This window comes from Ochotona curzoniae, unplaced genomic scaffold (assembly GCF_017591425.1).
Source record: "Ochotona curzoniae isolate NIBS_2020 unplaced genomic scaffold, NIBS_Ocur_1.0 contig_523, whole genome shotgun sequence".
Lineage (NCBI taxonomy): Eukaryota > Metazoa > Chordata > Mammalia > Lagomorpha > Ochotonidae > Ochotona > Ochotona curzoniae.
In genome coordinates this window covers 8943894-8969831 of record NW_024466459.1, presented here as the reverse complement: position 1 = coordinate 8969831, position 25938 = coordinate 8943894, and the positions used below count along the sequence as shown (strand labels likewise).

General features: G+C 53.4%; 1 protein-coding gene across 2 annotated transcripts; it reads right to left on the bottom strand.

Annotated features, from left to right (window-relative positions):
* Positions 1 to 637: 637 nt before the first annotated feature.
* SRP68 (signal recognition particle 68) lies at positions 638 to 25751 on the bottom strand. Of its 2 annotated transcripts, XM_040989637.1 has the most exons (16): positions 25595 to 25751; positions 24783 to 24849; positions 20758 to 20871; positions 18074 to 18269; positions 17486 to 17568; positions 16813 to 16922; positions 15874 to 15956; positions 15308 to 15448; positions 7786 to 7884; positions 6142 to 6206; positions 5143 to 5299; positions 4528 to 4622; positions 3648 to 3777; positions 2157 to 2232; positions 1760 to 1812; positions 638 to 1425 (listed from the first exon to the last, which is right to left on the bottom strand). In XM_040989637.1, exons 1-16 carry the CDS (start codon positions 25749 to 25751, stop codon positions 1198 to 1200), a joined length of 1854 nt encoding a protein of 617 aa, XP_040845571.1. In that variant the 3' UTR covers positions 638 to 1197. The 2 variants fall into 2 exon arrangements, with proteins under 2 accessions (XP_040845571.1, XP_040845572.1); XM_040989638.1 differs by lacking the exon at positions 20758 to 20871.
* Between the last annotated feature and the right edge of the window lie 187 nt (positions 25752 to 25938).

Sequence of the window (25938 nt, the reverse complement as noted above, 5' to 3'; positions counted from 1 at the left end):
ACAGCTCTTCCCCCCCGAGTCTGGCTACAAGCCAGTGAGGTCCTGCAGCAGAGGAAGGCATTGGGGTCGGGGGTGCCAGACCAGGGCAGCCTGCAGCATTCCCTCAGCTCGTCAGGACACTTCAGGCAGCGACACGAGATCAGTATCTGTGCCCCTCAAAAGGGACAGAACCCGGAAAACGCACAGATGACTACTCCCATCTCTGATCACTAACACGCAGCCTTCTCGCCAAGCCCCCCGCCTCCCCCACAGCTGAGCACTGCAGTTCCTGGGGGAGTTCTTCCCCACGAGCCAAGTGGGGTGAGTCCCACAGTGACGCAGAGGTTTCAGGGGGCCCCTCTGGGTCCAATCTCCTTTGTGCCTTGTTTTCTTACATTGTTTGTGTGACTGTTTATCAGTGCTGCTGAAGCACATGACTCAGGAAAATAAGAGCCAAGGGGGCAGAGTGAGTGAACTGGGATGGCACCTCAAAATTACAGGCCAGGAGCCCTGACCAGACAGTGCCCGTGCCACATCTGCCACTGGCATCAGCCACTCCCAGCAGGTCAGGGCACCTGTGACCTTGCACCACAGGCCACAGGACCAGGATCCCAAGGACAGACCTGGGAGAAGAGGGAAGAAGGGTGAACAGACGGGTAGTCTCCATTATCTTTACTTTGTAATAGAAGATTTGGGCTCATCACTGGAGACTAACAGATTTCTTCTAAAAATAGAGCTCTCTGCTTGTTCTGAAACTTAACGTTCACTTGGAGAGAAGGGGAGTAAGGCTGACCACACTTCCGGGGCGACACTGCTGCCATCGCTGTCACGGGCAGACCCTGCGAGGGGCTGGGATGCTCATGGCGGGGAGGAGTTCATTTCAAACACACGGCGACATGTGCCACGGCCCCGTCTTTGCCTCAGGGGGCCCCTGGGGAATCAGTTACAGTTCACCAGGCACCAGGCACCAGGCACCAGGCAGCCGTGGCCACCCCATGACCCCAGCCCTGGAGTTACAGGAGACAGAGTGACTGCACACACACCAACCTGAAGCCGACAGGGAGCCCTTCCTTCATGATGGGAGGGACCCAGGTGCACACACGGCACATCCACAGTGCTGAGGCTGTGGGACTTGAGCCTGGCCCCACGCGGCTGCCGCCATCTCCTCCCACGCCAGATGTGCAGCCCAACTCTCCCCTGCCCCGAGGCCACGCCTGGTTAGCTCCTGAACCCGAAGATGCCCTTGATGTAGCCGGTGAGGCCGCTCTTGGCCTTGGGCTCCAGCTTGTCCTCCAGCGGGGGGAAAGCCACATGGTTGAGGGCCAGGTCGAAGAACAAGGGCTTGCAGGGGATGGGCTGGAAGCCCGGAGGGAAGTGCACAAGGTTGGCTTGCTTGGTGACAAGGGAAGGGTCCAGGCAAAACGTCTCAAACCGTTCAACCAGAGGCTGCAAGTCCAATGAGAGGAAATGAGGTTAATGAGGGAGAAGCCTGGTGGGCCACGATACCAGGGCTGGACGTGAGCGAGGGCTACCATGCCCCACCCTGGCGTCGGAGTCACTGACCTGACCTCAGGAGGGCACAGGCCTGGCTGACAGCAACATGGAGCTCCTGCCCGCAGGTGTTTCCCTGCCCCTCTAATCTACACACCTGCCACCTACACACACACCTCCAGGCTGCACGTGAGAACCTGGAGGGCGGCGAGGGCTTCTCTAGAACCCAGGGACCCCCAGTTCTGCGTGGCACACGTCCCAGCCCACACTCCGGAAGTCATACACTCACCTTGCTGTCCTTCACTTGGGATGAGGTCTCTGCCTGATGGCTGTCGTTCGCATCTGAAAGTGTCACCAGGAGGAAGTGAGGACAGAGATGTGGCACAGAGGAGCCACACCAGCCCCTCCCTCCTGGGCTCTAAGCAGACAGAACACACCAGGGCTGGGGCTGGCAGCCCAGGGCGGCCAGCACAGCTGGCTGAGGCTGTCAGGGGGAGGGGGACAGCGGAGCGGCACCTCCCAATCCTCTGGCATGGCCCAATGCCTCTGCGGCAGAAGTAAAGGCCAGGAAAAACAAAAACCCTCCTGGCTTACCCACACAAATCTCTTCAACCTTTAGAGAGCTGTGCAGGGGACAGTGGGGACAGGAAGTGTGGGGGCAGGGCTGCCACGTGGCAGGCACTCACCCAAGATGGCTGCGGCCTGCAAGGAGCACTTCTCGGAGCGCACCTGCGTGATGAGCTCTCGCATGTCTGGCAGGTCCTGCAATGACAGGAGAAAACGGCTCAGCAGCCGGTTGGCCAGGGGCCACCCAGCTCACCTGGTCAAGGCTCCCAGGGGTTTGCTGGAGTTCATGCTTCTCCAACAGTTCTCCTTGTTTACAAAGAAACCTGAGCCCACTCGAGGTGGGCAAAACTGGTCCGTGGGCACGCCACCTGGGAATGACTGACAAGAGCACAGTAGAATCATCTGGTAGACCACGTGCCAGGTACTTTTCCATGTGGTTGGCGTGGCTGCTAACTGAAATCCCGAGCTCTCCTGCACTCCCACTTCACAGAAGGGAAAGCAGACGCCTGTGGAGCCTAGGCCGTGCGGCCCAGACCTGGGGCAGTAGCAGAGTGTGACCGCAAAACCCAGTCCTCGCGCTCCGGGGCTCAGCCCTTGACCACAGCTGCCCATTTCCACAGGGCAACGCCACTCTCCTGGCCCTGGTAACTTGGTGTGACAGAGCTGATCCCATGGCCTGGATGTGGCAAAGTCCTACACGCCTTTTCCAATTTGTGCCTCCTTCCCTTCTATCACACGAGGTGTTTGTAAAATGCCTCTCTCCTCTCCCCATGGTGCCTGCTGTGCCCCAACAGAGCCTCCCGCAAGTGCTGTGCCACTCCATCCATCCCGACCCGCTCCCCCTCTGACTGGGCTCCTGCTGGCGAACCTTCCAGCAGGGTCACCTCTCTCCCTCACGGAGCCTGGGGTTCTGAGCACAGTGCGAGCTCTGACACGACCTGTGTGGATGGGCTGGTGATGACATTCATCACACTAACTGGTTTGTTTTTCCACCGTCTCTGCTCATTAAACTCATGTGGATTCTTTGGCCCGGCCGGTGTTTGAACAAGTTCCACATCACAGCAGCAGGACACAGGCTCAGCAGCAAGTGGATGTCAACAAGCAGTGAGAAACGCCAGCCCGGGGGCTCAGCCAGTGCGGCAGTGTGGGTGGGCACCTCCTAAGCTTGCACAGGCCCCTTGGCGCCCTGGGGGGCTCGTTGGGGCGCACTCTGACTCTGCAGGAAGGGCAGGGCGCGCCCCCACAGGTCACGCTGCTGGAGCCTCAGGAAACACCAGTGTCTATGCCAGGCCGCACCAACTGGCACGGGAGTCTCCAGCCCATACCTCCTCCTTCTTCCTCGGCAATGCTGACCGAGGGAGAGCACAACTCTAGGCTTTGTTTTGGTTTTTGTGTGAGCCAGTGAAATGACTTTCCTTTGCATGTAAATCCTCCCCAGGCTGGGAATGCGGCCCTGAGCTATGCAACTTACAGTCCCAGGGCTGTCAGGGATGCATCAAGTCATAAGGAGACCAGCTGGGGAAGGGGTGCAGCCAGTGCAACCCTGACACAGCGACACAGCGTCCTACCTGCCTCCCTGGGGCCTGGGCCGAGAGGAGACAGTGGCTTACCTTCAGGCTGTTCTTAAAGGTTCCCGCGTCAGCCCCAACCTCCTCTGCATACTTCAGCACTCGGTCGTACAAGACCAGAGCTTCACTCCATTTCTTTACCAACACATACGACTGAGCGATGAAGAAACACCTGCAGGAAGGGAGACGAGCTGCTGCGCTCTGAAGCAGCCATCCACGGAAAGGCCTGCCCCGCGGCCGTGTGGAACTGCATGTTTGGCTGTGTTGCCTAAGTCCAACCCAGAGAACCACCCTGGCAATGGGAGATGACCTGCAGTGGCAGCTGGGCACAGGCAAGAGGGAGGAATGCTGCTGGGGTCAGATACAAGTCTTACTTCCACTGCCCCAGCAACTCCTACAGCTGAACACAGCCAGCCCCTGCCAGAATGGGGGCGCGGAGGAGTGAACGTGAGAGAAGATGGGTGCTCCAGAGGCCAAGGACCTGAGATCCAAGAAGAGCACGGAGCCCACAGATGCCTCTTCCACCGTCTAGTCAAGCCCCCGTCCTGCTACTCTGTCCACTTGCAAGACACAAACACTACAGTTCCTTGAGAAACTCAGTCAGCTTTATCCCAAGTCAGTCTGGGTGCCTGCCATGGATAGCTGCAGTGGGCCTGCAAATTACCACCCTTTCCAACATTTGTCCCTTGTCTTCAAGGAGGGAGGGAACCAGATCAAGCTGGACTCGGCCTGTGCTGTCCCTGCCCAGACCATCCACAGAGCACACAGGGCACAGCAGGCATGGGGAGCTGCGAGCGCAGTGTCAGGAGTGCCCCTCGGCCCTATGCACACTGCCCGCCACAGGTCACCAGGCACTCATGGCCCAGTGCGTTTGCACACCTGCGGGGACCAGAGGAGCCCTGCTCGTCCCATGGGACACTACCTGTAAGCTTTGAACACCAAAGTTTTGAGGCTTATTTCCTTCTGGAAAGCTCTGTCTTCTTCTAAGCCAGGTAGTTGGAGCAATTCTACCAGATTCTACAAAAATAAAAAAAAAACAACAAAAAAAGCAGACTCTGTAAGACCAGGTTCATGTGTGTGTGCGTGTGTGTGCATTTGTGTAAATGTGTATGTACGTGTGTTGCAAAGGGTGAGCGCAAAGTAACAGGCAGAGTCTAAGCTGAACAGACCAGCTGCACTCGACCTCACTTCCACTCCCCACCACCCGGAGCCCATCCACCCGAAGGCTCAGCTCAAGCCTCAGCCATCTTCACATACTTCTGACTGCTGGGAGGGCTCCCTGAAGGGCCTGGCCCCTCATCTGGACTGTCTCTGTGGCATGATAGACTCTGACCGAGACCCTGTGGCCACAGCATGCAGGCTAGTTCACAGCATCCAGGGGGGTATCTTACTCAAGTGAGGTGCTCCATGAATACTGGGCACAGGAGGGTACACAGGCTCTATGAGCCAACATGCCTGGAACACCAGGGCCACACAATACTGAACTGGTACAAGAACCTGGGCCCCGGACATCATGTGCCCAGTCCTCCCGGGTCACCTGCAGGATGATGTCATAGAGCCGGATCAGGTCCTGTGGCCGTGGGGAGCGCTTGCTGTCGTCATCTGGCTGCTGCTGCAGCAGGGCCCTCTGCAGCCCCTTGGCCATGTTCTCGTTGCGCCTGATGGCCGTCGACAGTTTGATGTAGGTCAGGTAGCTGGGAGGGGGCACATGTGTGCTCAGTTACTCTCTCAGGGAAGCACACTGGACAGTGAGTTAACACTGACCGAGGACCCAGCACATGGCAGTGCCACTTGGCCCAAGCCTCTAGCTCACCAGGGCCCTCTACTCGGCAGCTGGTCAGTGGCCATATGCAGCCTCAGATCCTTAGCCTTGGCCATGGCCTCTGCACCTGTTGTTTACGGCCAGAGCTCCTCATTCACGGGACTCTGCTCAGCCTGAGGGTGGTACCTACAGCATGCCTGTTTCCAGCACCTGGCTCAAACTGAGTGCACAGCATGCCCACAGACAGCTGAACATCCCCATGGACAGAAAACCCAGGGCACAGTCTCTGTGGACAATGCCAGCTACTCAATGGACCGAGTGCACACACCAGGGCTTTTGTCAGAGTTCTGCTGGGTTTAACTGTACCCCAGGCCCTTCTCTTTCTCTGGCAGAAGACCAGAGGCCGCCCCGTGGAAAGGACACAGCACAGCAGTGTCAAGGACTCCATGGTGCACACAGAGTGCAAGGCCCAAGGGCTAACCTCTGGCCATCTACCTCAGGCCAGACAACAGTGGCCTGGTACACCCCAGGATCTGACCAGTCCAAGAGACACCCAATGGCCTTGTGTACCTTGGGATCTGAGCAGCCTGAGAGATATGCTCTAAGACCCTGGAGCCTGGGTCCTTGGTGGGGAGGCAGGGGCAGACCCCTGCAGTGGGGCATCCCACACACAATGAAAGAGCAGAAACTGCACATAAGCAGACAGGTGTTCCTTAGACAGGATGTGTTTCCAAAGAACAAGATGAGACAAACAGCCGGTCAGAACAGCCTTACCTGTGCAGGTACTGAAGATTAGACACCTTGCCCGACTCTGTGTCCAGAGTGTAGTCCCTCTGTTTCTGCAGAAAGCAAAGAGGATTACACAAACTGTTGACCCACCCTGGTCCCTGTCCACATCACTCGGTGCCCTCAACAAGATCACAGTAAGTTCAGGGTCCTCACCTGTCAAAGATGTACTCGACGCAAAGAAAAACAGGGTTCCTCGGTCAACGCTGGCACCTAAAAACTGGCCAACTGAAGCTTCGTGCCCACTGCCTCCAGTACCTAACCTCAAAGCATTGAGTACTTCCCAGGGCACGGCTCCACTCCAGGGCCTGCTCACTCCCAGCCTTGAGAGCCGTGTGGCCACAGGTGGCTTCTGCAGACGGCTGAGTAACTGCCCCTGATACAGCCACAGAACTCCCACAGTAAGAGCCATTAGCAGACAGGGCTGAATGAAGGATTCTGGATTACCCTGCCCTCAGGCAGGCAGGCCCAACGACACTGCAAGGGCCTCCCTCCAAAACACAGATGCAGAGCCAGGAAGAGCAGGAGGCAACAAGGACAGGAGCTGAGCTGCTAGCTTTGCAGATGGAGGGAGGAGCCACAGGCCAAGGACTACAGTGCCTCCAGAGGCAGGAAGAGCTTTCTCTAGAACACCTGGAACAGAACCTCAAAGTTCCATGAAGGCACTGTCCCTTCCTGCCCCCGAAGTGTGGACCTGCACTGTCTGAAGGCAATGAGAGATGCTGCTGTACCGCTAGGGAACGGTACATCTCTGTCACGTGCGGCATATTCTGGGAGGCGCCTGCATGACACGAGGGGGAGAACCAAAGGGACCGTCGGCCAAGGCAGCACAACGGGAAAAACAAGTGGCTACTGGGAAAAAAACAGTGGCTTTAAAAAAAAGCATGTTGGGGAGGACTCCAGGTATGATGGCAGAACATTTAAGATGTTTATAACATCAAGGGAAATGAACAGCTAAACATGAAGCAAGAAATGAAATGTTCACAGCTAACAATTCAAGCAATTGATTCATGAGTAAAGAGTTTCATAAAATGAAGAGTCACAGGGACTGGAGTTAGTGATGACGACATATCACTATGGATGTCCTTAGCACCTCTGACCCACAGCCAGAAATGTTCACAAGGATACATTTTATGTTATGTGTAGTCTACTATAATTAACAAAAATTGCAATTTTTAAAAGAGGAAACAATTGACAAACTACCAAACAAAATCACATCTGCCAAGTACCAGCCATTCAGGAAATGCAGCGGTCCTGGTGCGCTAGCATGCTGCAGGCTGCTCGGCTGGGGTGTGTTGGGGCCGGACCTCAAACAGCACGAGGGCTGTGGGCAGGTGAGAGAGGAGAGGGCAGCCCAGGTGGAAGGAGGGAAAGGGAGGAATTGGTGATATGGCAGTTACAGGGAGACAGTTCTGAGGTCTGAATGAATCACGGTGATAAATGACCCGCATGAGGGTCCAGTCTGCCCAGAGACAGGAAGCCACAGGCTCAGCGGGTACTGGTGAGGCCTGCAGGGGCAGGGCTGGAAGGGAGGAACTGCCCAATCTCAGGGGGCACAGAGGCCTTTGCTAACAGGTGACTGTGACATGTAAAATGTGACCATGGCTGGATAAGCCCCCGGTGGACACCTACCTGGTCTGGCTTCAGCTCCTCGCGGATGGCCTGGATAGCGTCCCGACACTCGCTGAGCATGGACTCAAACAGGCGCTCCTTGGTTTCTTCGCTTTCGGCCTAAGGGCAGCAGAATGAGAGCGTCAGAGGCCATTTCTGGGGGAGACCATACTCCTTGACCGGGGGAGGAAGGCAGCGCCACAACACCTGCTGCGTGTCCCTCTCACACTCCTGCCCACGTGCACTGATGGAATCCCTGCCCAGCACGACAGGGTCTTCTCACAGCCTTTGAGTCATGTGGACATGGAACCGCTCCAGAAGCCACCCGTGGGAGTGATGTCACTGCGTCCACTTCCCCCGGTCAGCCACTAGAGCTCCCCGCTTCCACTGCAGGACAAGCACTCACATCCCTGGGGCCCCCGGAGCAGCGGGAGCACTGTCCCACAGACTGCAGAGCGGCATGCGGGAAGTCCTTCCTTCTTCCTGCAGGACAAACGGCCCAGCTTGGCAGGCGAGCCAGAGTCACCCTGCGCCGACACTGCACGTCCCCAGGCCCCGGCAAGCAGTCACGCTACTAACCACGGCCCAACCGGACAGGGGCTTCTCCCTCGGCCTTGGGTTCCCGTCCCCACTGCACAGCCTGCCCACACATTCCACGGGGTCTGCTCTGCAGCGGACAAGCCTGACGAGCACGAGGTGACAGCCTCTGTACGGCACTGGGCGTCACCGCTCTGCTGCACTCTGGGACAAGTGAGAAAGTGACTCATTAACCGAATACCTGCCAAGCCACTATCACTCTAAAGAATCTCGCTGGGCAGGTGGGAACGCATGAAAGGCACACAGGAGATGAACTTGTGAAACTGGCAGACCTACTGTGACATTAAAGCACCAACATTCCTTTACTATTTGACTTTCCACAGAAACTGAACATCCAGTCTGACAAAAATATCTTAAACGTTCAATGACCTTTAAGAACGCTCAACAGAAACCCCAGTACTTTCCGTTCCTTTAAGAGAGTTTGGGAGGGGCTTAAGAAAGTCTTTTCCTTTTCTTAAGCACTCTTAAACTTTTCTTAGTTTCCAAGGTGAGAAAAATCTTGCTTGTAAATTACCCAATATAAACAGACTTTCCCTTTTACAGTACTTGGGAACAAAGCAGGGGCACAGTCTCCTGTAAATCTACCGTGGCCGCCACCGGTCACCAACCAGTGCCACCTGCTGCCCCGTGGAGACATCCTCTGCCTGCCCCACCAACGGCCACACGGCAGGCCTCAGCCAGGTGGGGCTGTCGGACACCTGACACCGAGAGGTTTACATCGGAGCAGCTGTAACCCAGGAGCACACAGTGTGAGACAAGCACAGCTGGAAGAACACTGCTGGTCCTCTGTGTAGAGGACGGAATGTCGGACAGCAGGTCATGGTGCACATGGAGGACACGGTGACTCTTTGGGCCTGAGAGGACATTTAGTGCCAAGGCAGAGAATGGAGAACAGAACATATGGACAACTACCCCAGCCAAATGATGACAGCAAATATAACGGATGTTGGAAGGGCTTCCGCATACACAAATTGGTGAGATCGACAGCATTTTAAAACTCTGGCATCCCCTGGGCAGAACCTTTGGAGCATGCGCCATTGTGACCTTGGGTTGATACTGGTGGCCTTTCCCCATCCTTGGGTACTGGGGGGAGTTGGGTATGGCTTAATCCCCTATCTCCCCCTCCCCCTAGAAATGGAAAAAAGAGGGGCCCAGTGTGGTGGCCTAGTGGCTAAAGTCCTCGCCTTGAATGAACTGGGATCTCATATGGATGCCAGTTCTAATCCCGGCAGCTCCACTTCCCATCCAGCTCCCTGCTTGTGGCCTGGGAAAGCAGTCGAGGACGGCCCAAAGCCTTGGGACCCTGCACCCGTGTGGGAGACCCAGAAGGAAGTTCCTGGCTCCTGGCTTTGGATAGGCACAGCACCGGCCGTTGCACTCACTTGGGGAGTGAATCATGGGACGGAAGATCTTCCTCTCTGTCTCTTCTCCTCTCTGTATATCTGACTTTGTAAAAAAAAAAAAAAAAGAAAAAGAAAAAAATGGGAAAAAGAAACAAAAAGCTTGGAAGCAATGATCACACCCACTTCTCCCTAACCTCAGATCCTTCCCACTCCAACTATGTAAATATCATCTACAATTAAAAAGAAAGTACACTGCTAAGCACCTCAGATGAACCCAATACGCCACAGCGCTCACAGCACAGATCCTGCGGATGGGTTCAGTTGTGTAACATTTAACTAGAACATGGCACGTGAACAGAGTTGGAACAGTTTAACAAACTAGCCAACCATACACATACACACACACACACACACACCCAGAGCTACCCCAGGAGCAGGAAGGACGAACTACAGCGCCCGTGCAGCCCAGCCAGCCTGCCAGCAGCTGCCCAGGCAGGTGGGGCTCAGTGCTGGGGTAATGGCTGTCTGAAAGCTGGTTTCGTTCTACCAGCTGCACAGGATCCGACTCCTTTCCTGTAGGCAGGGGATGGTTCAAATGTAAAAGTTAAAGTGACTCTGAGGCTAACCCTCCTAATTGCCCAGCGTCACTGTCGTCTCTAAGGAAACTCCTGTATCAAGTGCTGACTACACAGCAAACTTGGCCATGGCTCCAATCAAATCCTGCTTCCACAAAAGTTTACAAGTCTTTTTTATTTTTTTTTTATTTTTACTTTTATTTGAAAGGCATATTTACAGAGAGATGAGACAAAAATATCTTCCATGTGCTGTTTCATTTCCCAAATGATCACAACCGCTGGAGCTGAACTAACCCAAAACCAGGAGTCAGGAGCTTCTTACAGGTCTCCCATGTGGGTATAGGAGCCCAAGGACTTAAACCAACCTCTACTGCTTTCCTAGGCCACAGGCAGGAGCTGGATAGAAAGAATAGCTAGGACTCAAACTGGCACCCTTATGGGATGTCAGTGCCACAGGCAGAGGCTTAGCCTCCACGGTCACGTTGCTGGGCCCGAAAGGGGTAGATTTCCGTACCCCGCAGCATCACTCCGAGACCACCAACCTCCGAGGAAGAATCTCTCGCGATTCTCAGGCACAGCCCATGTCCCAAATACATTTTGTACTTACACTTTCATCCCATAAACCTGTCCTTGGAGCCAAGCTAATTACGGAGAGCACAATGGAAGTGGCCCCACCTCTCCACATGCAGAGGCAGGTCTCCGTCCTGCTGGGGGCGGACCTGCAGGGCAGTGCTAAAACCCCCTAACATTCCAAACCAAGTGGGGCGGCTCCCTAGCATGGGTGGTCTGGGTGCATCTACCCAGGTGTGCCTATGTCACAGAATCTTCACGCTGGCAGTGCCCGTCCATGCTGGTCCTAACATAATCAAATTCTCAGTTTCCCAGGGAGTGTGAGCCCTCCGGGGTGGGCCACCTCCAGCCTTGGGTTCCCCGCTCCAGCAGGGGCTCTACACTGACAGCACAGCAGCTCAGCTGCCGGGGGTCCTGAGGCATGGAAACCGGCTGCCACAGACCCCACATGGCTTCCACTGGGCTGAGGAAGCTGCAGAAGGGGGTGGTGTGACTAGGAGACACAGGCAAGTCTGACCACATTCCCCACCGCACCCACAGGACAACCATGGGTACAGAAACCAGGCCTCACCCAGCCCAGGGAGTTATAGGAAAACACAAACGGAAATGTGGTAAGGAAGGAAACTCATTATATAAGAATAAACACTTTTGGGACCGGAGTGATAGCGTGATGGTTAAAGTCCTCACCTTGCACGTACCGGGATCCCATATGGGTACCAGTTCTAATCTCAGTCATCCTGCTTCCCTTCCAGCTCCCTGTTAATGGCCTGGAAAAGCAGCTGAGGATTGCCCAAAGCCTTGAGACCCTGCACCAGCGTGGGAGACCTAAAGGAGGTCCCTGGCTCCTGGCTTTGGATTAGAGCAGCACCCCGGCCATCGTAGTCACTTGGGGAGTGAATCATCGGATGGAAGATCTTCCTCTCTCTCTCTACTCTTGTATATCTAAATCTGGGCCCGGTACGATGGCCTAACGGCTAAAGTCCTTGCCTTGAATGCTCCACTTTCCATCCAACTCCCTGCTTGTGGTATGAGAAAGCAGTCAACGATGGCCCAAAGTGTTGGGACTCTGAACCCGTGAGGGAGACCTGGAGGAAGCTCCTGGCTCCTGGCTTCTGATCAGTGCAGCACCAGCCATTGTGGTCACTTGGGGAGTGAATCATTGGAAAGATCTTCCTCTTTGTCTCTCCTCCTCTCTATATATCTGACTTTGTAATAAAAATAAATAAACCTTAAAAAAATAAGAATGAACAATAAAAAGTTCTTTTTAAAAAAGTTGATTGATTTGAAAGGCAAAATGACAAACAGGAACAGACAGCTGTCCCCTCCGTCCACTGACGCACTCCGAGAGCAGCCGAGAACTCCCATCCAGGCCTCCTGTGGTGACCCCCTTCCACCTCCCAGGATGCATTAGCAGGCACTCTGGTATGGAATGAGGATGTCTGCTAACACACTGTGTCACAAAGCAGCCCCCAATTTTAAGGTTTAGATTTACTGTTCAAAGATTTACTGGGCTGGGCGCAACGGCTCAATGGCTAAATCCTTACCTTTCAAGAGTTGGGATCATATGTGCGTGCTAGTTCATGTACTGGCAGCTCTACTTCCCATCCAGCTCCCTGCCTGTGGCCTGGGAAAGCAGTCAAGGTTGGCCCAATGCTTTGGGACCCTGCACCCATGAGGGACACCCAGAAGAAGTTCCTGGCTCCTGGCTTCGGATCGGTATAGCACCTGCCGTTGCACTCACTTGGGGAGTGAGTCATGGGACAGAAGATCTTCCTCTCTGTCTCTCCTCCTCTCTGTATATCTGACTTTCCAATCAATCAACCAATCAATCAATCTTAAAAAAAAAAAAAAGGGCCCGGCGTGATGGTGCAGTGGTTAAAGCCTTCGCCTTGCATGCCCGGGATCCCATATGGGCACCAGTTCTAATCCCGGCAGCCCTGCTTTCCCATCCAGCTCCCTGCCTGTGGCCTGGGAAAGCAGTCGAGGACAGCCCAAAGCCTTGGGACCCTGCACCCACGTGGGAGACCTGGAAGAAGTTCCTGGTTCCTGGCCTCGGATTGGCACAGCACCGGCCACTGCGGTCACTTAGAGCCAGCATCCATATGGGATCCCAGAGTGTTCAAGGCAAGGACTTTAGCCACTACACTATGGCGCAGGGCCCGAAAATAAATCTTTTTAAAAAACAAAATAAAATAAGGTAACCTAATCAGTAATCAGGGTCCTCGTCCAGGGAAAACCCAACAGCACCTAGGAAATGGTCCTCGGTCTCACAGTTTAAGGAAAACGCACATCTCTGTAACTCTTCTACTCTCCTGTCCTTTAAGCAGATAAATGTGAAATGTTAGCCAACACACAATAGTGATAAGGTTACAAATAGACTCTGCAATTGGTGAAGCTTGCCCCCCACCCAAAGCAACCTTTAGAACAAGTCAATGAGAAGTCTGTATGCTGGGGCAGGTGCAGTGGGTCAGTACAGCAAGCTGCTGTTTGCAACAATGGCATACCACACACAGGTGCTGCTCTGAGTCCTAGCCGTTCCACACTTTCAATCTTGCTTCCTAACAAGTCACCTGGAAGGCCCAAGTCCTTGTGTTCCGGTTACCCTCATGGAGACCTGAATGGAATCATGGCTCCCGGCCTGGCCTGGCCTGGTGGTGGCAGCTGCAGGCATTTGGAGTGAACTTGCAAATGAAGATCTCTGTCTCTCCTTTTCACTTTCACTCTGAATCTCAATTTATTAAAAAGACAGGGAGGCATTCATAGGCGGGCACTGTGGCACAGCACAATAAGCCAATACTTGGGATATGCCATTCTCACATGAGTGCAGGATCACCTACACGGGAGGACCTGCTGAAGCTCCCAGCTCCTGGCGTCAGCCTGGTCGAGCCTTGGTGGATGAGACCACTGTGTGAGAGAACCAATGGTCAGAAGATTGATCGACTGGGCCTGGCACAGTAGCCTAGTGCCAAAAGTCCTCAACTTGCATGCGCCAGGATCCCAGGGGCATCAGTTTGTGTCCACACTGATCCACTTTCCATCCAGCTCCCTGCTTGTGGCCTGGGAAAGCAGTCGAGGACAGCCCAAAGCCTTGGGACCCTGCACCCATGTGTGGGAGACCAGGGGAGGCTCCTGGCTTCAAATCAGCTCAACGCCTGCCACTGCAGCCACTTGGGAAGTGAAGCATCATTCGGTTTCTGCTTCTCTCTATAAATCTGACTTTCCAATAAAAATAAAAATAAATAAATCTTTCAAAAAAAAACCAAAAAGAAAAAAGAAAGATCCCTACCTCCTGCTGTCACTCTGCCTCCATACACATTTACTGAGGCAGCAGAGACGTCTGCATGCTGGGGCAGACTGAGAGCTCTACCTTAGCCTTCTAGCTATGAAGCCCACTTCTAGACCAGGGTTCCTGGTTTCAACACCTGCCTCTGGCCACTGGCTCTTCAACTTCCTGCTATTACACAAAATTTGAGGCAGGGGAATACTTCAAGTAATTAGGTGGCTGCCACCTGTGTGGGAGGCCTGAATGAAGTTCCTGACCTGGTCCTAGTCATGTGGGCCTTTGAGGAATGAACCAGATAGAAGTGTTCTGTGGCTTAAAAAAAAAAAATGTTGGGAAGGTTCAATACATCAGCAGAGCAAAGCAGCTCCCTGCTCCAACTACGACTGATACAGATTAGTGTGAAGCTAATGAGATGCCACTTTGCTACTGGCAGCAGACAGAGAGACCAGGCTGGGTTACCTCCTTCAAAGCTGCCTCTGGTAGGGGTGGGGAGCCTTGTATCTATCATGCAAAATGATCAACGTCAAACCAGCCTGCTAGAGACTTATTAAACTGCAAGTTCCGCCTGTGGCTCCCTTGGCAGGGCCAGACCAGATCAGGTGATGCAGAGCCGACGTGCCCCCTCCCCACTTCACAGGGTGAGACATTCCCAGAAGGGCTGTAACTACTGCCTACTTCCATCCACCAAGACGGCAGGGGTCTCTTATCTTTTGGAGGTCACTGGGCTGTCCACACTCATAAACATGCAATTATGCCCTAAGTAGCAATTTGCATAAATATTACATGGATACAGCACACAAAACAAGATATTCTAGTTTAACCAGGCTACTCTGAAAAAGCCCAGATATAAGGGGTGAACTCCAAGGCTGGGTCCGCAGGTGAGGCACACTGGTCAGGCAGCTGCTCGAGGTGCTCCAGCTGCTCCACCTGCTGGGAACCTGAGTGGTCCCTCCAGCCAAGCTGGCCTCCTTCTCCCGTTCCTATGCGAATGACATTCCTGTCACTTTCTCTGCCCACCAAGTACTCTATACTTGGTTTTCAAAACAATTTTATTCAAGAGGGGACATTTGCAGACTTACCACATCCCAGACAGCTTAAAGATCAATTTGCTCTGGGAGCAAGGAGCACCCAGCAAACACGTCTTGAACGCATGAGGACACACGCAGGAGCCTCACCTGGGCGATGGCAGCTTCGTTATCGGCCAAGCCCAGCAGGAAGATCCTCACTTTGTCAATCTTGACGGGCACCGTCCTTCCCCTCCACTCCACCTCACTCATCGTGGCGGCCTGCTTGGCGCGGGTCTGGGTGATCAACGCCTGGGAAGCAGGTACAGCAAGTTAAAGTTGGAATCGTGGATTCAAGGAACAGTGATGAATGTGGAACCCATTACTGACCTGGTTCCATCAGCAACATATCACACGCCTTACAAAGTATACAACTTTTTGTTTATTTTAAATTCCTTCTTGGAAAATATATATATATTAGCATATGAAAACATAAAAAACTTCTCCCAGTAATATTGTATTACTTTTTAAATGAATCTATATAAACTGATTAGAAAACAAACATATTGGGGTTAGAAGTTGAATATTTACACTGCTACTTACAGTGAAAAAGTTCTGTGTTAAAACTGCAGGTACAATACGTATACTCACTAATACCACCTCAGGGGGAATGGAATTACAAGGTTTTTCTGGACTTTTCCAAAGCAAAGACTTCTCAAACGTGCATACTGAATTACCTCCAATTTTTCAGCCAATAGCCCCTCAGTGCCGCCAGACCTCAACCTCATCTGCATCAGTTCATTCATGGCGGACTGGTCCCCTGTGAGAGACGGCAGTTTTTTTTTAAAAGATTTACTTATTTATTCAATAGACAGAGTGACAGAGAAAGAGAAAGACACAAAGACTTTCTACCCACCAGCTCACTTCCCAAATGGCCACCAACAGGCATGGCTAGGAACTCCACTGTCTCCATGTGGGTGGCAAAGCCCTTGGGCCACCCTCTGCTACCTTCCCAGGTGCATTAGCAGGGAGTGGGGTGGGCAGTGGAGCAGCCAGGGCTGCTAGACACAGGATGGGATGCCAGAGGCTCACGCTGTGGCAGAACCATAAACCCCTGCAAGCACACGGGCATGACTCCACACTAGGGTCTGTGCTCTGAAGGCAAGCCCGTCTGCGAGGCACGGCCTCGGCTGCGGACTGAAGCACTCCACATGGCCTGCGATGCTGGATGCAGTTCACCACATAAGTGTCTAAACCCAGACGACGCACAATACCCACAGCAGACTCTGATGCTGTGCTGATGCAGTTCACAAGTGGTAACAATGGACCCCTCTGGTGAGGGATGCTGCTAACTACGGAGGCTTGGCAGGCGGGAGGGCAGGGTGCACAGGAGAAATCTCTGTTCTCTGTCTTGTTGCGAACCTAACATTGGCCTGGACAGTAAGAGATCAACTTGGCTGAAGACTCAAGACTGCTCTGGGGGTACGGAGATGGCGGCAGGATGGAAACCAAAGCTAAGAATTCAGAGCAGGGCTGACTTTGACAGTTCTACTTTGTCACCAAGCACAGGAAGGAAGGAAGAATTAAAAGACGGTCTCCAGGGCCTCAGGGATCAGCTCCCGCATGCCCCCTGCTGGTGCCAGGCCAGCAGCAGTGCCACCTCTGGGCCCGCTCACCAATGTTATAGGCACAGTAGCGGATGTTGGGTGAGATCTCCTCCACACGCTGGTTGTACAGCACGGCCTGCTCCTCTGTGAACGCGCTTGCCAGCTTCTCATAGATGGTTCTGTAAGGAAACACACCAGCTTCTACAGCAGCCTTGTTCCGGCCTAAGAAAGCGAACTCAGAACAAACATGGTAACTAAAACCCACAGCTTTCTGAAGCTCTTCCAGCGACTCCCAGAACTAGCCTGTCCCGAAGACAAGAGGATAAATGTCATTGCTTCTCCTCCCGCCCCTTTTTTGGACAAGCGGAGAGATAGAGAGAGGTCACATCCAGGGGTTCACCACCCAGGGCTCAACATGGGCGGAGGTGAGAGAGACGCCAGGAGCCAGAATCCTGGGGCTCCCACTTGGGTCTCGATGCGGGTGGCAGGGACCCCGTTACAGGTGCCCTTGCCATTCCCTTCTGGGATCTGCATCAGCAGGAACCCAAGTCAGAAGCCACAGCCAGGAACCGAACCCAGGAGTCCCCGGAGGAACGCTGCTATCCTCACTGCTAGACCCAGTGCCTACTGCCAACATTTCTATGGAAAACAAAACAAAAACAAACTGTCCTTTGACAGAAATAAGCTATTTAGCTGAGCTACAACATGGCAGTCACCACGGCCTGGGGACCAGGGGACTCACTTGCACTTGTTGAACGCCTCGATGGCAGCCTTCCACTCCTGATGCTCAAAGCGCAGCATGCCCAAGAGGTAAGCCGTGTAAGCCTGCAGGGCAGGGGAGCCCCAGTCAGCACCCCAGCACCAGCCCACGCTTCCCCACTGGCTCCCAATGCCGAGAGCAAAATGTGGAGAGAGTAAGATGCAACAGATAATCTGATGTAATCCCTTTGCTTCCCACAAAAAACTACAAAAACAAAAATAAAAACAAAACAAACTGTGTTTCATTTTAGTTGACTAAGAACAAGCAAACAAAAGTAAATTGCGACAAAAACAACAGAGCAGAACACTGACAGGAACTTTGCCAAGTCTATAATCTAAGTTTTCCTTCTTCACAGCAAGGAAAGCATCAGGAAATATCATCTTTCTTGAACACTCAATATCAAACAACGAACAGCACAAAAACAAAGAGAAACAAGCACCGTGAAGCTCATCTTTTAAAAGCCTCACCTGGCTCTCAATTTATTAGGGAGGAAACTGTCCTGCTTGCCAGCAGTTTTTAAAGACCTCCCAGCTCTGACCTCCGGGCCAGCCGGGCAGGACACCCACTCACCTGGGCCTCCAGTTTGGTCTTGGCGTCGACGCGGTTGCTCTCACACAAGCGCTCCAGCTCCTCGGCGTGCTTGGCGGCTTTGCGCAGCCGAGAGAGCAGGTGAAAGCGCTTCCGGGGCTCCGTGTTGGCTTCCTGCTTGAGCTGCATGGCATAGCTCCAGGCCCTCTCGGCATCCATGAGCACCAGCAGCAGGTACCTGGAGCACGGAGAGGGAGGGCTGAACGCAGGCCAGCAGAGCAATTCACATAGATTCTTGGAGGTCTAACTTTAAGCCCCTCAACTTTTTCTTATTTTAAAAGACTTATTTGTTTGAAAAGCAAAGTATACAGAGAAAGCAAGAGACGAAGAAAGATCTTCATGTGCCAGCTTACTCCCCACTGGCAAGAGTGGACCGGGTCCAAAGAGGGGTTTTCTTCCAGCTCATCCCATGTGGGTGCAGGGGCTTTCAAAGACTTGGCCTATCTTCTACTGCTTTCCCAAGGAGCTGAACTGGAAGTGGAGCAGCTGGGACTTGAACTAAACTGGTGGTCCTATAGGACACTGGTACTGTTACAGGCAGCAGATTAATTCACTGTGCCACAACACCAGTCCCTCACCCTCTCTCCTCTTTTCCCCTTCAACGAACCCCAAATCTGCACCTCTGATTTCAACTTAGTCTCCATTCCACGTTCCTAATCACCCACCAGAATATCACTGCCACCTCCCGTGCAGTGAGCTCAGGGCCTCGGCCTACTCTGTCAAGTCCACGCGTGTAACCTGGCCTCCCCATCCAGCTGCTGACTCTACCCAGGTGGCTCCCATGACCTTATATGGCAGACTGCAGAAGTGACTGTGGGAGAGCCCGGGGCCAGCACTGAGGGGCCAAGTGACTGCAGGCACCTCATTGCTCTGTGCCTCACAGGAGCCCTGTGCCCACCTAGACCAGGTCTGGACTCGCCAAGTACTCAATAACCTAACCACTCTATTAGGATCCTGGTGAACCTTTATTTCAACTACTGTCTTGAAGAACCTTCCTTCAACTTCAGCTTAGCTTCCTCGCCCCAAGCTAAGGGTTCTTGCTATCCTAAGACAGTCCCAGATCTTCAAACTCTAGGCCCGTCCTAACTGATCTCACGGACCACTGCTATGCCCCCCGCAGTCGCCACGCTCCAGCTGACTGCCCACGCACCCAGCTCAGGCTCCTGGCCACCTGAGTGGCAGCCGGAGACGGCCCAGAGTGTGCGAGCCCCTGGCCTGTACTCGCAGCTGTCTTGGCACAGGATGGCGCTCAGCCCAGGCCGACATCCCAGCTTCCCTGTGCATCATCCGCCAGCTCCCCTCTCCCAGGTGAGATGTCAGAATGACTAGCAGCAGCAACACCTAGGATGTCACCATGTTACCGTGAAGTGTGTCTGGGTTTGCAGCTGATGGACACGCCCCAGCACAGTCCCAACCAAGGGTTCAAGCAGTGTGCTGCCTTTCTCTAATGTGGCCTCTAACTGCCTGGCTACATGCTGAACCATGGTGCAGCAAGTTGTTGTCTTTTTTTTTTTTTTAAAGATTTATTTATTTTTATTGCCAAGTCAGATATACAGAAAGGAGGAGAGAAAAAGAGGAAGATCTTCCGTCCGATGATTCACTCCCCAACTGAGTGCAACAGCTGGTGCTACGCTGATCCGAAGCCAGGAGCCAGGAACTTCCTTCCGGGTCTAGCACACAGGTGCAGGGTCCCAAAGCATTGGGCCGTCCCTGACTGCTTTCCCTGGCCACAAGCAGGGAGCTGGATGGGAAGTGGAGCTGCCAGGATTAGAACCGGCATCCATATGGGATCCAGGTGCGTTCAAGGCGAGGACTTTAGCTGCTAGGCCACGCTGCTGGGCCCAAGCTATTGTCTTTTTATTTTAATGGAGGGTCCGGAGATACATGCCTCAAGCTCTGCTAGCCATGTGGTCTCTGTCACAACACACAAAAACAGCTGTCAGGGCCCGGCACAACACTGTAGTGGCTAAAGTCCTCGCCTTGAATGCACTGGGATCCCATACAGGCGCCGATCCGCTCCACTTCCCATCCAGCTCCCTGCTTGTGGCCTGGGAAAGCAGTCGAGGACGGCCCAAAGCCTTGGGATCCTGTACCTGCATGAGAGACCCGGGAAAAAGTTCCTGGTTCCTGGCTTCAGATTGGCTCAGCTCCAGCCATTGCGGTCACTTGAGGAGTGAATCATCGGACGGAAGATCTTTCTGTCTCTCCTCTCTCTATATATAACTTGGCAATAAAAATAAATAAAATCTAAAAACACAAAAACACTAAAAACAACACTTTACACAAATAATCCGACTAGTTCCAAGTGAGGCTGGAGGAAGTGGCCTGGAGGCTTTCAATACAGGTTAATTATAATCCTTCAGCAAAGGGCAAGCACGGGCACACGGAACACGGAGCACGGCACTCTCCTGCAACCATGCACACAGCCAGACTCCACCGAGCCACGCTGACTGGAGCCTGTGGCCAACGCGCATTCCTGAGACCTGACCTAACGACTGCTCAGACACCGCCCCCCCACTTGAACTTTTACCGGAAGGAGCTGAGACAACTCGAGGCCTTGGCTCCCACCTCAGACACAGGAAGAAGCGCCCCTCCCAGAGGCTCCTGCACTGAGACGGCAGCACACTGCCTGGTGCACACCCTGGCACCCAGCTGGGCAGCCATACCTGTTATCAGTCAGGAGATCTTCCGTGACCTTCTTCCCTGTGAACTTGTGTCTGTTGCCCATCTTGAAGTTGAGTGTTTTCCGGAGACGCCTCTGTCTTCGGGAACAGTAGCCCCTAAGAAACCACACAAAACCACTGAGGCAGAGCACTGAGCAGCACTTTGTCTTTCTTCTTTTTTTTCTTTAAGGTTTTTTATTTCTATTGGAAAGACAGATTTACAGAGGAGAGACAAAGACCCACCATCTGCTATTGCACTGTGTGGAATTGTAGCTACAGCGGACACGGCTGCCCTCCCCACAGAGCAGCGAGCACCTGATGCCTGAATCCCCCCAGGGCTGAGACATTAAAATCTCCCTCACCTCTCTCTACACTCACACACATACACTGTATAAACTAGTACAAAAATACGTAATTCTTACCAGTCTCTAAATCAAAACAATACAGCAAGTTACTTACAATTTTAAATCATTAAAAACAAACAAACAAACAAGCACTACTGTTGGGCCTGCATTATGCCTCAGTAGCTAAATTCTCATGTTGTACGTGACGGGATTCCATACAGGTGCTGTTTTGTGTCCTGGCTGCCCCGCTTCCCATCCAGCTCCCTGCTTGTGGCCTGGGAAAGCAGCCGAGGACGGCCCAGAACCTTGGGACCCTGCACCCACGTGGGAGACATGGAAGAATCTCCTGGCTCCTGGCTTTGGATCAGCTCAGCTCTGGTACTCTGAGGCCACTTGCAGAGTGAACCAGCGGACAGAAGATATTCCTCTCTTCCTCTCTGTAATTCTAACTTTCCAATAAAAATAAAAATTAACTTCTGGAGAAAGAAATTCTTTTCTGTATGTAAGGCAGTTGTAGAGAAAAGAGAAAACTTGCATCCGCTGGCTCACTCCCCACGTGGCCGCTGTGGTGAGCGGAGCCCATCCGAAGCCAGGAGCCTCTCTGGCTCTCCCACGCAGGTGCAGGCTCCCAAGGCTTTTGGGTTGTTCTCAACTCCTCCCAGGCCATAAGCAAGAAGCTGGATGGGAAGTGGGGCCAACAGGACTCGAACCAGAGCCCATATAGAATCTGAGCACCACAGGCAAAGGTTTAGCCTGTCACACCATGGCACTGGCCCATTTCCTGCTTTTGATAGCAAGTATTGCAATTATGTGCGAGAATTAAAAATTTTTTTTGGCAGAATTTTTTTTATAATTTTTGAAAGACTTATTTACTTGGAGGGAAGAGTGACACAGAGACAGAAAAACAATCTCCCACCCACTAGTTCACTTCCCAAATGGTCCTAACAGCTAAGGCTGATCCAAGCTAAAGCCAGAGTCCAGGTACCCCATGGGGGTGGCAGGCCCGAACACGTGCGCCATCATCCACGACCTCCCCAGGCACCCGAGGAGGTGCGTCAGAAAGGCAACAGCTGGGACTCAAACCACCTCAACAATGCATATGCAAGTGTCCCAAGTGGCAGCTTGACCCACTGTGCCACACACTGCCGCAAGAGAACACTGGCCATCAGACCCACGCAGCACTTGGCGGCAAGGACATCAAGTGGGCAGTTTATGCTCAGAGGTTCCAGAAAATATCTGACAGCTCTAACAGACCTGTTATCATTCTGTAAAACTTACTCCAAATTCCTGATTGTTCCAAATAAATTTTTACAAAAGATTTTAACAGAAAGTAAGATTTACAAAGAGGACAAAGATCTTCTGTCCACTGGTTCACTCTCAAAGTGGCTGCAATGGCCAAAGCTGAGCCAATCCAAAGCCAGGAGCCAGGAGCCTCTTCAGGGTCTCCCACGTGGGTGCAGGGTCTCAAGGCTTTGGGCCGTCCTTGACTGCTTTCCCAGGCCACAAGCAGGGAGCTGGGTGGGAAGTGGAGCAGCCAGGACACAAACCAATGCCCATATGGGATCCTGGAGCACGCAAGGTGAGGACTTTAGCCACTAGGCTATGGTGCTGGGCCCCCAAATAAATTTTTTTAAAAAGTAAAGATATTCTGAGAAAATCAGGGAAAAGATTAAGTATATTTCTACATCACTGATATCCTATACACACAATTCCTATTAATTTCAGGAGCTGGGATACCAATGTTTTGTTCATGTTTTTTAAAAGATCTGTTTAGACAGAAAATGAAATAGGCTATGATGTGTGGCACTGACTTTAACACAGCCCAGCACTGGGCTTTCAGCACAGCGGGACAAGCCGCTGCTTGGGATGCCAACCCCAGCTTCCTGCACACGTGCACCCTGGGGGACATCAGGCAAGGGCAGGTGCCTGGGTCCCTGCCATGCCCAGGGAGACCGGGATGGAGAGTCCAGCTCCTGGCCTCTGGCCTCTGCCCTGCCCTGCCCTGCCCATTACGGGCATCTAGAAAACAAACAAGCAGACGGCAGAGTTCTTTCTCTCTCAAACAAAAGGATCTTTTTTTTAAAACAAATGATATTTCTTTCTTCAGGTTTATTTATTATTTGAAAGGCAGAGTTACAGAGACAGAGGAAGGAGACAGAGATTTCCATCTGCTACTTCACTCCACAAAAGGCTACAATGGCCAGAGCTCGGGTGGCCTGAAGCCAGGAGCCAGGAGTTCTTGTGCCACCCAGGTGGGTGACTTGGGCCGTCCCTCTGCTGCTTTCCCAGGTGCATGGGAAGTGGAGCAGGCGGGACTCGAAGCAGCATCCACACAGGACGCTGGTGTCTAGGGCAGAGGTGTAACCTGCTACGTCACAGCACCAGTCCTAACACTGGTGTTTTTGTAAGTTGCTTTGTCTGTTCCTTCGCCCATGTTATTTAGCGTTCTCCAGTGCCTAGAAGGACGCTGCATGTTCATTAAATGCTTCTGAACAAATAAAAGTCTGAGATGGAGAGGTCTTTGCAGTGGTTAAGGCGGGGTCGTCCAAGCTCATAGCCCCTACAAGATTGAAGCGAGTCGGCATCTCTGCCCTCAAGCAATGCACTGTGCTGTACTAGGCATGTGCAATCAGTCACAGAATTTTTTTTTTTCAATTTTTATGATGTCAACAAATTGTAACATCACAGAGGCTCCTCCTCATGCAGTATTTAAAAATACCAAAAAGCATTGAACTTCATGTTCATGTTTAAGCTAAAAAATGATTACTGCTGCAGTACGGGGACTGAGCTCCGACTTGGGACGCCACACCCACGGCACTGTGCCATCCCAGTCCCAGCTCCCCCTTCCTGGTAATACAGCTGGGAGGAGCAAACAATGGCTGAGTCCTGGGGGAGCCTACTGTATGGGGGACCCCCACGGCAGCCCGGACAACTGCGGCTGGGAGTGGGGGCTGGTGTCGTGGCAAAGCTTCCAGCTGCAGCACCAGCACCCCACACGGCTGCCCCGTGTCCCACCCAGCTCCCTGCCTGTGGCCTGGGAAAGCAGCAGAGGATGGCCCAGCTGTGCCCACATGGGAGGTCTGGAAAAAGCTCCTGGCTTCTGACCCGCTCAGCTCTCATGGTGGTCATTTAGGAACTGAACCGGTAGATGGAAAAATCTTTCTCTCTGTAAATCTGTCTTTCCAATAAAAATAAATCTTAAAAAAATAATATGTTAACTTAAAATTTTTTTTAAAGATTTATTTTTTATTTTTATTGGAAAGGTGGATATACAGAGAGGAGGAGAGAGAGAAGATCTTCTGCCCATTGATTCACTCCCCAAGCGGCTGCAACAGCTGCAGCTGAGCTTCTTCCGGGTCTCCCATGCGGGTGCAGGGTCCCAAGACTTTGGGCTGTCCTCTGCTGCTTTCCCAGGCCATAAGCAGGGAGCTGGATGGGAAGTGGGGCTGCTGGGACACAAACTGGCGTGGTACCCATATGGGATCCAGGTGCGTGCAAGGTGAGGACTTTAGCTGCTAGGCTATCACATCAAGCCCAACTTAAAAAAAAAAATTTAAATTGAGGACTCGATATAAATTTAGTGTTAGGCTTTCCAGGAACATGTACAGATATAACAGAGCAAGTAGGCCTTAAGGCAGGCACTAGAGCTCCAGGTGGCTTCCACTGCCCGAGCCAGACACTCACCTATACCGCTGGAAGTCACCATGCCGCAGTCCATGCTGCTGTTGCGATTCCTTAACAATCTGCAGAACTGCAGCGGGCTGAGGAAAAGCTCGCAAGGAAGGGCACAGACTCGGCGAACCCCAACCCACGCCCCAAACTCGTGCTGGCCCTGGGGGACTCGCTAGCACGCTCCTGTAGCCATTTTCTACAACCTTCTTACAAGAAGGGGCCAAGTCTGCTGAGCTCTGTTACAGCACTCAAGCGAATAACCAGGGCAGTGCAGGCAAGCCCGAACCCCGAAAGGATACCCACAAGGCCCTGGCTTCGAAATGCCAACCACTGCAGCGCAACCCTGACTCCCACCTGCACCCCGCAGCTCCCTCGTTCAGGCACCGGCAGACGAAAAATCAATGACGTGGACAACTTTCTACACCTGCACTAACTTCCCTCAACAGCTGTGGGGCGTCACGTGTCCACCAGCCCAGGCCACAGGAGGCCCCAAACCTCCCACGGGCTGCAGGAATCGACCCTCCAAGTGGACAACCGGCTGTCTGCTCACAGCTGCCCCTCAGCCCGGGGCTAGCCAGCGGCCCACGGCAGCCGCACGCGAGCCAGAGTCAGCTCTGCAGCTCCCTTCTCCCCGCTCCGACGCCCCCCGTGTCACTGCCAACACACCCAGGGCACCCGGCAGGCGCGGGGCAGCGGGATCCCCGCAACTCCAAGCGCCCACACCCAAGGCAGAGGGGAAAACGCAGCCCTCAGCCGCCCTGGCCCCTGGACGCGCCGCCCTCCCGACCGACACGTCGTCATGGCGAGTCAGGCCGTCAGGATACTCTCCAAACTCAAGCTGTCCCCGAATTCCTTGTTGGCCTTCGATCCGGCCGAGGGACGCTCGTTCTCTTTGTTGTCCTCCCCGGCGGCGCTGCGTCCCCCGCCGCCTCCGCTGCCGCCTCCTCCGCCGCCGCCGGGGACCTGCTTCTCGGCAGCCATCTTCCCCCTGCGCCGCAGAGCAGGACGGGAGAGAGGAGGCGAGAGGCCCGGGGGCGGGAGAGAGCGGGACCTGCCCGGCCGAGCTGATGGGATAGTGGCGGACTCCGCCCCCCCTCACCGACAGCCGGTCCACAAGGCCCGAGCTGAAGTTGCAGCGCGCCTGCGCGTAGGCTGGACTCTGGGGGGC